Source organism: Hesperophylax consimilis, chromosome 29 (assembly GCF_061612785.1).
Source record: "Hesperophylax consimilis isolate HC1 chromosome 29, BYU_Hcon_1.0, whole genome shotgun sequence".
Taxonomy (NCBI): Eukaryota; Metazoa; Arthropoda; class Insecta; order Trichoptera; family Limnephilidae; genus Hesperophylax; species Hesperophylax consimilis.
Window position 1 is genome coordinate 18,143,366 of NC_142864.1, and position 12,908 is coordinate 18,156,273.

At 38.7% G+C, this 12,908-nt stretch overlaps 1 protein-coding gene across 12 annotated transcripts in view; it reads right to left on the bottom strand.

Annotated features, from left to right (window-relative positions):
• bt (projectin protein bent) overlaps positions 1–12,908 on the bottom strand; it is a 278,571-nt gene that overhangs the window by 10,769 nt on the left and 254,894 nt on the right. For all 12 annotated transcript variants that reach the window (XM_089649279.1, XM_089649282.1, XM_089649281.1 and 9 more), the window contains 15 exons: positions 12,671–12,841; positions 11,696–11,812; positions 10,148–10,313; positions 9,261–9,421; positions 8,148–8,306; positions 7,091–7,298; positions 6,283–6,469; positions 5,832–5,986; positions 3,812–3,964; positions 3,422–3,648; positions 2,957–3,122; positions 2,529–2,653; positions 1,737–1,935; positions 923–1,092; positions 313–567 (listed from right to left, as the gene is read on the bottom strand). In XM_089649279.1, the coding sequence (XP_089505405.1) occupies positions 313–567; positions 923–1,092; positions 1,737–1,935; positions 2,529–2,653; positions 2,957–3,122; positions 3,422–3,648; positions 3,812–3,964; positions 5,832–5,986; positions 6,283–6,469; positions 7,091–7,298; positions 8,148–8,306; positions 9,261–9,421; positions 10,148–10,313; positions 11,696–11,812; positions 12,671–12,841 (2,619 nt within the window). The remainder of the gene's footprint in view (positions 1–312; positions 568–922; positions 1,093–1,736; positions 1,936–2,528; positions 2,654–2,956; positions 3,123–3,421; positions 3,649–3,811; positions 3,965–5,831; positions 5,987–6,282; positions 6,470–7,090; positions 7,299–8,147; positions 8,307–9,260; positions 9,422–10,147; positions 10,314–11,695; positions 11,813–12,670; positions 12,842–12,908) is intronic.

The following is a 12,908-nucleotide window of genomic DNA, read 5'->3' on the forward strand; positions in this document are numbered from 1 at the left end:
GTGTGCCCCTTCGCAGAGATACAATGGTGATTAGTCATCCCGTTTTCCTTCCTTACCTTGTTCTTTCCTACACTATCACTCAATTCCAGCTATTACCGTTTCGTTTCGTCTAAATTATTTGCACTACATTTACAAGTGCATCTGAAGCTGTCATCAGTACACAGTTTCAGATGCAACATTATGTATTTTTGGAAAATAAATATATTTTTTAAAAGACATCAATAGCTACAAACAGGCAAAAAAAGAGACGAAATCAGTACTTCTTGAATCTAAGTCAGAAACAGTGAAGTTTAATGGTAATAAGTAACTTACGGATAAGTTCTTTGGTGGCACTCCTCGACCTGCTGGGCGAGTCTGTGTCCAGATGCTTCACGCCGTACTTTTTGGCGTTGGTCGGCTGCGGCTGCAGATTGACCTTGGCAGCGCTGGGCTTGGGGTCCACCGTCACCTTCGTCTTGGTCACGATCGGGGGCGGTGCTGGCTTCAGGGGCTGTTCGATGTACTTGCGGTCTCCCGAGTACAGGAACTTGTGTGCTAGCTCAGCCTGAGCCTCTGATACCACCTCGCCTGAAATTCACGCATAAACAAACACAATAATTAGTTGACTGAGCGTAGCGATGTCTTGTTTTAACTCGAATCTCTGTAAATTTGTTTGTATGTTCCGTTTCCAGTTCATAGTGTGTTCCTCTGCTGGCTAAGTCCTCCATCACAACACAAGCAACATTTCCCGTTTAGTGTGGGGATAGTAGGAGATTTTTAAATATTGTCAGGTTATTCGTAACCCGAGAATGTTTGTCTTTCTTTTTAAAGAAGAAAAGGAGAGGAAGTATATTCACTTATTATCATCTATAAGTATGATATAAGCATAGTATCGAGCATTGATTTATCTGTGGGGGATTCAGTGTGTGCAAAAGTGCCTCACCTTCAACGATGACGACGCAGCTGGTCTCATCGGTTCCGTGCTTGTTGGTGGCGATGCAGCTGTACTTGCCACTGTCCTCTGGCTTGCAGTCTACAATCTCCAGGGTCACCACTCCGTCAGAGTGGCTGATGCTGTACTCGTGCTTTGAGAGTTCGCGTCTGTCCTTGTACCTGGAGAGAACAGAACAGATCCTATTAATTCACCAAGATCAACAAATGCCAGCCGGAGTTCGTGAAGCTCTTCATGCATACAATTACCATCATAGTTTTTGCATGATGGTAATCACTTCCATGACTAAATGGTTTGTATGCTGTGATACATGGCCACAATAGACAGAGTTATACTAGTCTCTCAGCAGACACCAAATAAAGCAAAAATGTGTGACCGAGTCCAATTCGCTTGTGCTCCCTACTTTTGAGTTAAGCTAACCTGCAATAAATGGTTAGTGAGCGAAATAGAGCAAGCGATAAAAGAATTTCAGCTGGACTGAGGACGAGGATACTTTTATGAAATCGCAATTTATATCTAAGCGATGAGTCGTTATTATCAATGGCTTGACTTCTCATCGCAACCCACGGAAGTCATTAATACTCCAATAGGTTCCAATTCAATATTCCACCTTTTGTGAGCCAGAAGTTTCTTGTTAAAATGAGGGAGAAGATATATTATAAGATATGTCACTTACACTTGACAGTGGTAGCAGACTTTCTACAGCAGTTTGCAGGTATCATGCGAAACCCACGGAAGACTTTAACACTCTACTAGATTTCAACATGATCCCATCTCGTATTCAAAAGAGTTTTAGATAACTTACCACTTGACAGTGGGGGCAGGCTTGCCGCTCAAGCAGCACAGCAGCTTGCAGGTATCGCGGGCTTGCATGACTCTGGGACGGAGCAGGAAGGTGAAGCTAGGCGCGGCCTCGCTGTCTTCCTGCCAGAAGGTGTAAGGAAGGGCCTCGCGCCTTCTGGGCTCGTCGGACAGGCGAGGCATTGTGGGCATCTTGGGGATGGCTGGAAAGAGTCAGTTAAACGTTAGCATAATCGTGGTATTTGATGACAAAAGAGAATATACACAAAAATTCACTAACGGAGGTTGTAAGACTATTAAAATAACACTACAGGTTCAATCATTGGAATTCCATTATCATTGGATAGCATCTGTTGTTTTGTAAGAGGACTGCCAACACTACCAATAAGGCAAAACTGGATACAATTAATGCCTTTGTTTAAAACTGTACACTAGAAGGTTTCCAACAAAGAATAAGAATCTATCTAAGGAGATAAGGTACATAAAGTTGTAAGGAGTGGAAAGCATTGGAAGCTGTATTAGGAAATATGAATAGAAAAAAAATACATTAAATCCAGAAATATGGTTCAGAAACCTAACCTAACCTAACACACAATGACAATCCTGGTGAATTTTACAAAAGAGACTAGGCTTCTTTCAAAGTGATAAAGTGCACATTGAGAAAAAGCTCAAGTACAAATGCGTATGAAGCTAAATAAATAGGCTGTCTCCATTTTGCCGATCAGATTAGTTTTATGGAAAGCATTTAAATATTGATTCTAGTAGTGAACAATAAGAGTGCTGATGTGGAACTTACGTTGAACGTTGAGGAAGACAACTTCCTCGCGGAAGCCATAGTGGTTCTCTGCGCGGATGATGTATTCTCCTCGGTCCTCCAGGCGAGCGCGATTGATGATGAAGTAGTAGTCGTCTCCGGCATACCTTCAAACCACATGGATTAGAATATTAAGACTTGTGTAATGCTTTCTCAAATCAAATAGTTTCTATGGTACAATTCTCTATCATACGTTAATATAAGACGCAATCGAAAAAATATTTAATTTTGCAATAAGGTATAAGCTTTTACCGAGTCAATAAATATTAGCATAAAGAATTGGTGTAAATAGAGCCAATACCATCAGTAAAAAGTTTTATAACAGCAGTGCTCACAAGATAGATCCTTGGGGAACTCCAGGAATAAGAAAATTTCAACAGAAATAGCAAAATGTATGTAATTAAAGTCACCTCTTCATGAACTTGACACTCTGGCGGAGTTCCTGGTTGTTGCGCGACCACATAACGGTGGGCGTGGCGCAGGCGATGATCCTGCAATACAGCTTAACGGACTGGCCCTCGAAGCAGAAGGCGGACTGTGGCTTGATGACGAACCTCGGAGCTGCTTGTCTGCGGTCTGTGGAGGAGATTCATAGCCAATATTAGCATATTATGTTCTTCGATTAAAGGATGGAATTTCAAACTAACAAAGATGCATACGTACATTGTAAGTGCACATGTTAAATTCTTAAATATTCAAAGATTCCGAGGATTCAGAATACAATAAAACAAACATATTATGTAATGGTAGATCATCATCAAAAATCGTATCAAATCATCGTCCTCTAACTGTATGAACACAGAGCGGTAATATTGTTTTATTTGCTAACTAGCTAACGTGTACAACTCCTGGTATATTTAAGACAGTGCACTCACCGAATGTTCCATCGTAGATCTTCCACTTCTCGACCAGCAGCTTCCTGAGCGAGGAGTACTCGCTCAGCCTGCCGATGGGCAGTGCGAAGTCTCCCCAGCGCTCGTAGCGCGCGCGGATGCGGTCGCGCATGGCCTCGTAGCGGGCCGAGTCCATCAGCTTGGTGCGGCTTGACGCGTCTCCGATCAGCCAGTTATGCAACAAGCACTCGTGCGCAGTCATGCGCTTCCTGGAAAGGTAAAATTGATTAGCGATCATGTTGGTCTAGTTAAAACAACGGGTTAAGATGCAAGGACAGATCCCTGTAGTACAAATTTAAATGCAGATTGTCAAAGTCAAGTACTGCTGTTTTCTAAAATAATTAATTTCGTAATAATGTGTTTGTTACTCACTCTTTGTTCTTCATCAACAGACGCTTGATGAAGTCGCGAGCGTCTTCAGACACCATGCTGAAGGCTTCCTCGTCGAACTCCCAGTCGCAAGCCTTCACGTTCTTCAGGGTCTCAATGTCGTTGTTGCCGGCGAAGGGTGACAGTCCAGACAACCTGAAATAAATACATTATATTCAGACTGTGTACGTACATAATATCTATTGCTACATTAAATCCTCAAGTTTCTCCGAGTCAGTGTAACGTGAAATCACTATTTTAGATTAATCTTTACTACAGATGGGTTAACATAACGGATAACAACAAATATGCTTGGGATAAATTAAAGCTTTTCCCATTGTTTCACTTGAGTAGAAATAAAATAAAATAATTTTGTTTTATAAAAAAAAATAAGCTTACACTACTAAATAATGTATTTTTTTACTATAAAATTATGAGTGCATAAAAAACTATTTTATGGATAATATCATTAAATTTTTGACAGTTTCTCTTGATTATTTTTTTTTCATTCTTATAAAATTTTTCACAAAATAAATAAAACAACTTTTTTGCTTAAATCAACCATTTCTATATTCCATTTGCCAAGCGATTTTTATACCTATTACTTTTATTCGTGGTGATATAAGAACCACTAAGAATAGACATATTCTTGGCTTGTGTATTCTACTGAAGGTGCTTATTAGGTTACCCTTGTTTGCTTTAACCACTGGACCTTATTTGGCTAAATTTTGGCCAATTTGCAAACGCCCACGAGCTCACGCTGGCTAAAATATGGGGAATTTTAAGAGATATTTTAAAACATTTATAGGAATTATTTCATAAGCTCCAGCTTATTGGAATCTTCGATTAATCATAAATCTAACTTTGTGGTTTCATATACTAATAAAAGATGTGTCGCATCTCTTCGCGAATTATTTGTTATTGACATTCCATGAAACGAAATTATTGAAATATTGTTTATTACAAATCATTGATCATGTGTTTTCATATTAAAAAATGCATGTTAGAATTAAAATTTATACAAATGCTTATCAACTAGACCATAGCAAATAGAAAAACTATAGAGCTCATTTATAAAACTATAGTTGCTCCACATTTAGATTATTACTCTACTATGTTATATTTGGCCAATGAAGGAAATTTGATCAAACTAGATGTTATACAGAATAGAGCTATGAGATGTATACTGGGAAAAGGCAAATACGCAAGCATTAATCAAATGAGAGAGCAGCTAAATTGGATTCCAATAAAAAAGAGACTGTTATTTAATGTGTTAATTTTTGTGCATAAAGTCATGAACAACCAAATGCCAAAATATTTTAAGGATGAAATTGTTTTTAATAGAAATGTAAATAGAATTAGATTGCCACATATGAAGAAATCAAAATCACAGAACTGCCTAATGTACAAATGACTAAAGATGTATGATGAAATGCCTGAAAGTCTGAAGAATGAATGTATTATTGTAAAAATATTTAAAGTTACAAAATGATATATTATCTTGTTTATATTCAAATGTTGTATAAACTAACTCAATAAATAATAGACAACATACAGAAGTCATAATATTTAATATTGCTCCACGTAGGTGCCACAAACGGCAAATTTAAAGTAAATAATAAGCAGAAATCACGCTTTATAAATTTAATGTTTTTTTGATAATTTTTTCATGATTCCTAAAAATATGCCATAAACGATCAAATGTAGATGCATTCAATGGTTCTCTATCACTATAAGCACTTTATATGTCTCCATATTAAAATTCGGGGATTCAATTTTTTGAAAGAGGGCGGTAAATTTCCAAAACAAACACTTACAAATTTCCTAGCTCTCAAGACATGAAATTGACTATATAGCAGAACGCTTCAGTGGTTAGGATCTAGGTTGCGATAGGTTGCTTTAAGTTAACCTTAGGAAACCTTAGTTTTCAAGTTCATTAAAAATGGTTAATAATATGCACATCATATTTGTACACAATGATCAAGTAAGCTAATTTTTGTAAAGTAAAAAGATGACAACTCACAGAACGTATGCCAGTACTCCCACGGCCCACATGTCGGTGTAAAAGCCGACTGGTTCCCTTTCTACTATTTCAGGGGCGGCGAATTCGGCCGTTCCCGTGGAGATCTTCACCACTTCGTTGGGGTCCAATTTAGTGGCCAGACCAAAGTCGATCAACTAGAAAAATCACAAAAAGGAAGGATTAGTTATTTATTAGTTTAAATCAAAACATTCAATAAAGATTTATAATTCGCACAGCCTCGTCACGGTGTTATGGTGACTGAATTCTGAGGTAATTATTAGCCATGTTGCGTTGTCTCTTCCTGTCTTCAAGTGCACTCGACCAATAAAGTACTTTGTTCTCTTGTGTTTATTTATCTCCAAATTCCAAATTAAGTGACCTCTACGTGATTTTCATTCAGTGATTTGTCTTTTGCTATTTATTGACAAGTTTGGTTATGATGTTATCTCACCTTGACGTTGCTGCTAGTTCTGGTCTGGCACATGATGTTCTCGGGCTTGATGTCCAGATGGATGATGTTCTGCTCGTGCATGTGCCTCACTCCCTCGCACACCTGTCGCATGTAGTTGATCACCTCCGCCTCTGACATCTGGTAGCCTGGGGCTGTGATGCGCTCAAACAGCTCTCCTCCGGATAAACTGCAAATTATTGGATACTTAGTCAGTGGAAAAGCTTTGTAAAAGCAAGTAGGTAGATACATTGCTAAATGTTTATTGTTTCCAAATCTCAGAACAATAAAAAAACAAATAACTAATCAAAACGAGGAGTATACAGTGAAAACGATTTTCAACACATATGTTAATTTACGTTCCAGATGGAAAGCAGTTGAAAGTTAATCCAACTCAAGTCCCTTAGTTTGACTAAAGTCTCTCTAATTACCCATTGAATTTTGTGAAATTATTCATCTCCTGGTGAAATATAGATTCAGAACATAAGAGCTGACACAATTTCCAACAAGATCACCACGTCCTCCCAGCTGGGATGAGCTCTCTGTTCTCAACACCACTGCGAAGCAATACAGAGAGATTGACAATAATATTAAATTATGACACTACATGTCGAACCTGTTTTCACAAGGTTCCAACACAAGAACATTTTAACATTGTAACGCCGCCCCCGGGAAGCATTAATTGGATGACCAACACCAATGCCTTGCACTGAAGTGACTTGACACCCAGATTCCTACTCTTGATTCTGATGAACACTTTAACGATGAAGATTTCATCATCAGATAGACGATAAGAAGGGTAAATACTTACAATTCGAAGATGAGCACCATCTCGTCATCGTCCTCGAAGGCGTCGTGCAGATTGATGAGCTTGCGGTGGTGCAGCTGGTTCATGATGTCAATCTCCTTGCGGATGAGCTCGCGCTCCATAGCGCCGCGGCAAGGGATGAACTTGGCGGCAAACACGTTACCGGTGCGGCGCTCGCGGCAGCGGTGCACCACGCCGAACGCGCCCGTGCCTGCGGGCAACAAGCGCACTGCTCATGTCTCTCATATCATACACCGTGCTAATCGTCAAACATTAAAACGACACAGACAAACACAGCAACTAATCCAGCATACACAATCATCTAATCAGTTAACACATAAGTTAAATAATAATCTGAATATGGTTGATTATTATTTATGGTTATTATGATGGTGTAAATTCAATTTGACCTCAGTTTTATTTAACCTCACTTATCATGGGGTTACTTTGAACTGACATCACTTATCATGATGTTACTTTTATTTAACCTCACTTATCATGGGGTTACTTTCAACTGACATCACTTATCATGATTTTACCTTTATTTAACCTAGCTTAACATGGGGTTACTTTGATTTAACCTTGCTTATCATGGGTTACTTTGATCTGACCTCACTTATCATGGGATTACTTTGGTTTAACCTTACTTTTTATGGGGTTACTTTGATTTGACCTCACTTATCATGGGATTACTTTGATCTTACCTTACATATGGTGTCAAGATCTCAGACAATAACACAAAATCTAGGATAAGTCTCCATTTAGTTGCGTTGAAGAAAAGTTTTCTGGGATGGCTTTAGATGTAATGAGATTAATTTAATCTAACCCCACTCATCATGGTTTTACTTTAATCTGACCTCACTTTTCATAATCTTGATGATTTAACCATGTTTATCATGATGTTACTTTGATCTTACCTCACTTATCATGGTGTCATGACGTTAAACTAGTTTACAGTTATCAATGAAAGTTCAATGATAATGAATCATAATACTAATTGAACAAACAAAATGATTTATAATTTTTTTGAGTATGACATGTAATGTGAATCTAAACTCACCGATCTCCTCCAGGATGTCGTATCTGTCATAGACAGAGTCAGTGGAGATCTCAACAGGCTGCGGAACATACTTGGAGTAGATGTCGAACACATAGCTATCATAATCCTTTACTGGTCCATGGTCTGCGTTAGTCCTGATTCTCTTGCCGTTTTCATCAACTGGAAATAAAGACACACAGTAAGTTCTGTGAAAACAAATCTTTCCAGGAACGATTTAGATTACGAAGAAGATTACCTCCACATTCTGTCGTCTTCGTGAATGCCACCTGGAGGGTCTTTTTGAGGAAAGGAAGGAGTGAATCTAGGACTTGAAGAGACCCATGTTGAAGGAGAGAGGAAACACAGAGGCAGGTAAGTCATTTCACAACCAAGCTTTTGAACTCAAGAATGATTTGTAGGCACGAACCATTCTTATGTGACAAATGTCAACTGTATTCAAATGTTGAGCGTGTTTCTAGACTGTTCACCAGTGCCGAATGGATTAATGATTAATTGATCAATGCTATTCCATCAGCTAATCTTTCATTGAAATTCCGGTAGAAGTACCAAGCATGACTAAGATCATCAACCCCTCAAAACTAGCAGCGACATTCTACATGATTTCAGATTTTTTTATGATTTATGTGAAACAGTACAAGAAAATCTTACATTACCTAACTAAAGATTGCTATTGACCGTTTAATTTTTTAATGTGAATACCACGCAAGAGTCCCAATCGTTTGGAGTCCGTGAGACTATGGCATATCCAATTGCGGTTTGTTGTGAGGCTAAAGGTAGTGGGGATGGGAAGAAGATGGGGAGAGGAAGGTGGGAAAGTACCTGGCTATTCATAACGAATCACCAAGCATGGCTAAAGCCATGTTCAATTTCAAGCAACGTTTCAATTCTGAATGGTAGTCTTTCACCAGGACAATACGGAGATTATCTTAAAAACTACCAAGTATTATTTTTAAATGAATTAATAATTAATTGTAAAACAACACAAATCAATTAAATAAAATTTACTTTGCTTTAAAATTGATTTGTAGTCAAGGGCCATTCATATCCTTTGTCCACTGAGGCCTTCAAAATAAGTTTGGCGGTATTTAGCTGAGTTTTAAAGAAATTCCTCACCTTGGTATTCCTTCTTCTTGATCTCCTTCTTGATGATATTCTTGGTTTCGACAAGTCCAGATGTGGCGGAGGCGTCAGATCTGCCGTAGATGTTCTCGGCGTAGATCCTGAACTCGTACTGGTGACCAGGACTCAACCCGGTGACCGCCATTGTGGTAAATCTAGAACACAAACAATAAACATAAGTTTTTCAACAAAGTATAACGTACCGGTTAGTGTGAAAACTTGGGAATAGAAGTGTAGCGATGCGTACTAGAATATTCTGGAATGTTCACCCATACAAAATGCAATGTATTAGAACCCTCTAGCGAAGCATCGTAGGTACGGAGCATTTATGAGAGGTACTTAATCAGTCAATAATCAGCAATTACAAGTGAGTTACTGCCATATCTTCGCCAGCCTGAATCTCCCGCGCATTTGTCGACATAGTCAATCATACCTTCGGCTACCCTGTTTCACACTGGAGTACCGGGAAGACTCAACGTCCCCAGTGCTGAACGCATCCACAAATCCGGTCTCCACCAACACAGTGTTGAGCAACCGACTTTATCGCCTAGACCATTCCACTGACTACGTCATCGGTCAGGAGTCATCTCACAACTGCGCTACTGACTCAAATAAACACTGTGACATCACAATCTTCATCTTTCATTAAAAGAAGTTTTTTTTTTCCATTTCCAGTATATAACTTTAGCAAACTGATAACTCTCACTGTTAACTAACTGCTACAAAGTGTTTTTAAAACCAAATTTGTCGATTAACCGTGTATCTGCATATTTACCGAAGCATTTTTTCATCTAGCCTTAGCGTTAAAAATGGCAGGGCAGATTTCATTAATGTCATAGTTATTCCTTTGTGCCTTTGGACAATTTGAAGCTTGGTCTCACCTGGTGTTGCCGACGCGTATCCAGCTGGACATGGGGTGTTCTCTCTTCTCCACCAGGTAGTTGGTGATGTTGGAGCCTCCGTCCCACACGGGGGCCTTCCAGCCAAGCGCCAGCGAATCCACGCTGATGCTGTCCACGGTGGGGAAGCGGGGAGGATCCGGGCGGTCTGATACAAACACAATAAACACATGAAGATATTGCTTGATTTATCATCTTAACAACAGATAATTCAAGTAGTTCGAATAGCCCATAATATTTTCAACTAACTTTGCTATGAAAGATTAGTACAGGAAGTAGTACTATGTCCTTACTCAAGCAAACTGGTAGTATAGACAGCCCTGATTTACCAAGGGGGTATTTCACTATGTCGGGCTAAATATCTGACTAGCTATCCGTTGGCTGGATTTAAAGATCAGAATAACTTCGTTATTCAACGGCGACCGTTTCACCATTGTTTCGAACTTCCGGATAGATAACACTCGAAATAGTCTGGCAACATCGCAAAATGTTTGCAGTTACTCAATCTACTGCCACGGCTGTCATGCGTCACAGTCCGCACACCGCAAAGTGTGCATTTTTTTGGTTATGTTATGTTGATTATCAGGTCATTTTAGATAGATTCGTGTCGAATTAATACATTGTTTCTTATTTTGAACACAATCAAATAATTCAGGATGGATCATACAAGCATTCAAATTCATTCTACAAAATTCGACTCACTTCTCAGCTGTTAAACTCGGAATGTTTTGACGCCATCTTTGATTCGAGGAATAGCATCTAACGTGAAGTTCGAGCACTGATTAGTCAAATCTAACTTTAACCCGAGCGTTAGCGTTATTCAGATATAGTGAAAACGAAAAAATGACTAATCCGTGGATAAGTGCTTGGTCAGAACATAATCAGAGATAGTGAAATACCCCCTTAACCTCATTGAATTTCATATACCTACAAGAGCAACTCATTCCAAAATCCTGTTTAAATGTAACAATATCAGGACTGAGCATTTCAAGCACTCTCTTGTACTTAGATTACGTAAGAAGAAGGATATACAATCATACTTTTCAATCGATATTAATTTAACCTTTTGTGTGTACATATTTGTATCTCTTACTTCTCTATCTTAACTCAAATGCCATTCTTAACCCATCGGCGTAATAATTTTAATTTGTGACCTCATCTGTGCATTTGAGAAGGATTCTTACCGTACAGTATTGCACCCCATATTACCCCAAATGAAACACTTTTTGTGCTTTATATAGATTATAGTTTGTGGGAAAAGTTTTGGTCGCCCCAATGGGGCAGACAATGCAATGCGAAAGAAGTGAAGCCTCCCAATCTTGATAGGTATGCCGATGGGTTAATTGTTATTTTTTTAAATTATTTCTAGTATTTTCTTACGCTTGTAACTGTGACATGTAATTAATGGTATATTTAAACCGTTGATATTGATAGACCGTTGATAGACTGCCAATAAACCTAAGATAAGTCCAAGTGGGTATGATTTATGATTTGTTTTTTGGACCGGTGTAAGTTTGATTTGTAACTTACCGCTGATTTCAATATTAATAATAGCCGTGTCTTGTCCAAGTTCGTTCTCAGCCGTGATTCTGTATGGTCCGGAATCGATCTTGCTGGCGTCGCGGATTGTCAGGATCGCGTGACGATCTGGAATATAAACACACAGTCAATAAAATCCTCAATTGACCATAAACAACTGGAAGTATAAATGACATTAAATAATAAACTTTCGGGGCATTTCTTCGCCACCATATAAGAAATCAATGGTGCACTACATGATGGCCCTCTGTATGGCTACTACACCATGGTCAAACCCAAGGAAAGGCCCATGGAAGGAATCAGCTTAGGAAACAGAAATACTAATAATTGGTGTACGAGAATTAGGAAGAAGAAGTAGAAATTGAGAGTTGGAAAATTAGTACCAAGGAAGTGCGTCCTTTACCAGAAAAAAGAAGCAGAGTTCAATCTGCGTATGAAATGTTTTGGCGAACTAAAAAGAACTGCCTGAGGATGGTAAGAGCCGCAAAACGACAAAATTTTACACATTTAACGAAGGCCTATGTCCAAAACTGAACGTAGATCTATCATATGTTTATTTATTAACGCCCTTTTAGGGGGCTTTTACAAAAGAATAGTAAAAGTTATACAGCATTATAATAACTAAACTGCTTCAGTAACAATCTTTTCTACTTGTTTACATAAATAACATCAATACATTGAAGATATAATTATTTCCATCAATTAGTATTCTGGGCAATGCTGAATACATATGGTATTCAGTCCTGGAATTTCTGCACTGAAATAGTATCCTGACTTCTAGTACTACGTATTGGAATCCAAAATCTTATCAACGCAAACAATTCAACAAATAATGCGTAATTCAGAATTCTAGAATACAATGAAGTGAAAATCCTTCTGTCATATCATTTAAAAGAGTGTTTTAGTTCAAATAGAGGGCGGTCAATTATTGGTCAACTCCTGGAATTTGATAACAATATAGCTCACCCTTTCTCTCCACATGGTAGTGTCCACCAGACTCAATGTGTTCTCCCTCTCGGACCCAGGTGATCTTTGGCTTTGGGTGTCCAGTGAAGGGAATCTTCACCACCACGTTCTCGCCCTTATCGAAGTAGGCGTTGTCGCGGAAGCGAGGCGGGATGTTCAGCTTAGGCGCGGCTGGAATACATCAGAACAGTAGAGTCAAAATCGTGTCAAATAATTATTGGTCATATCATAAATGGTT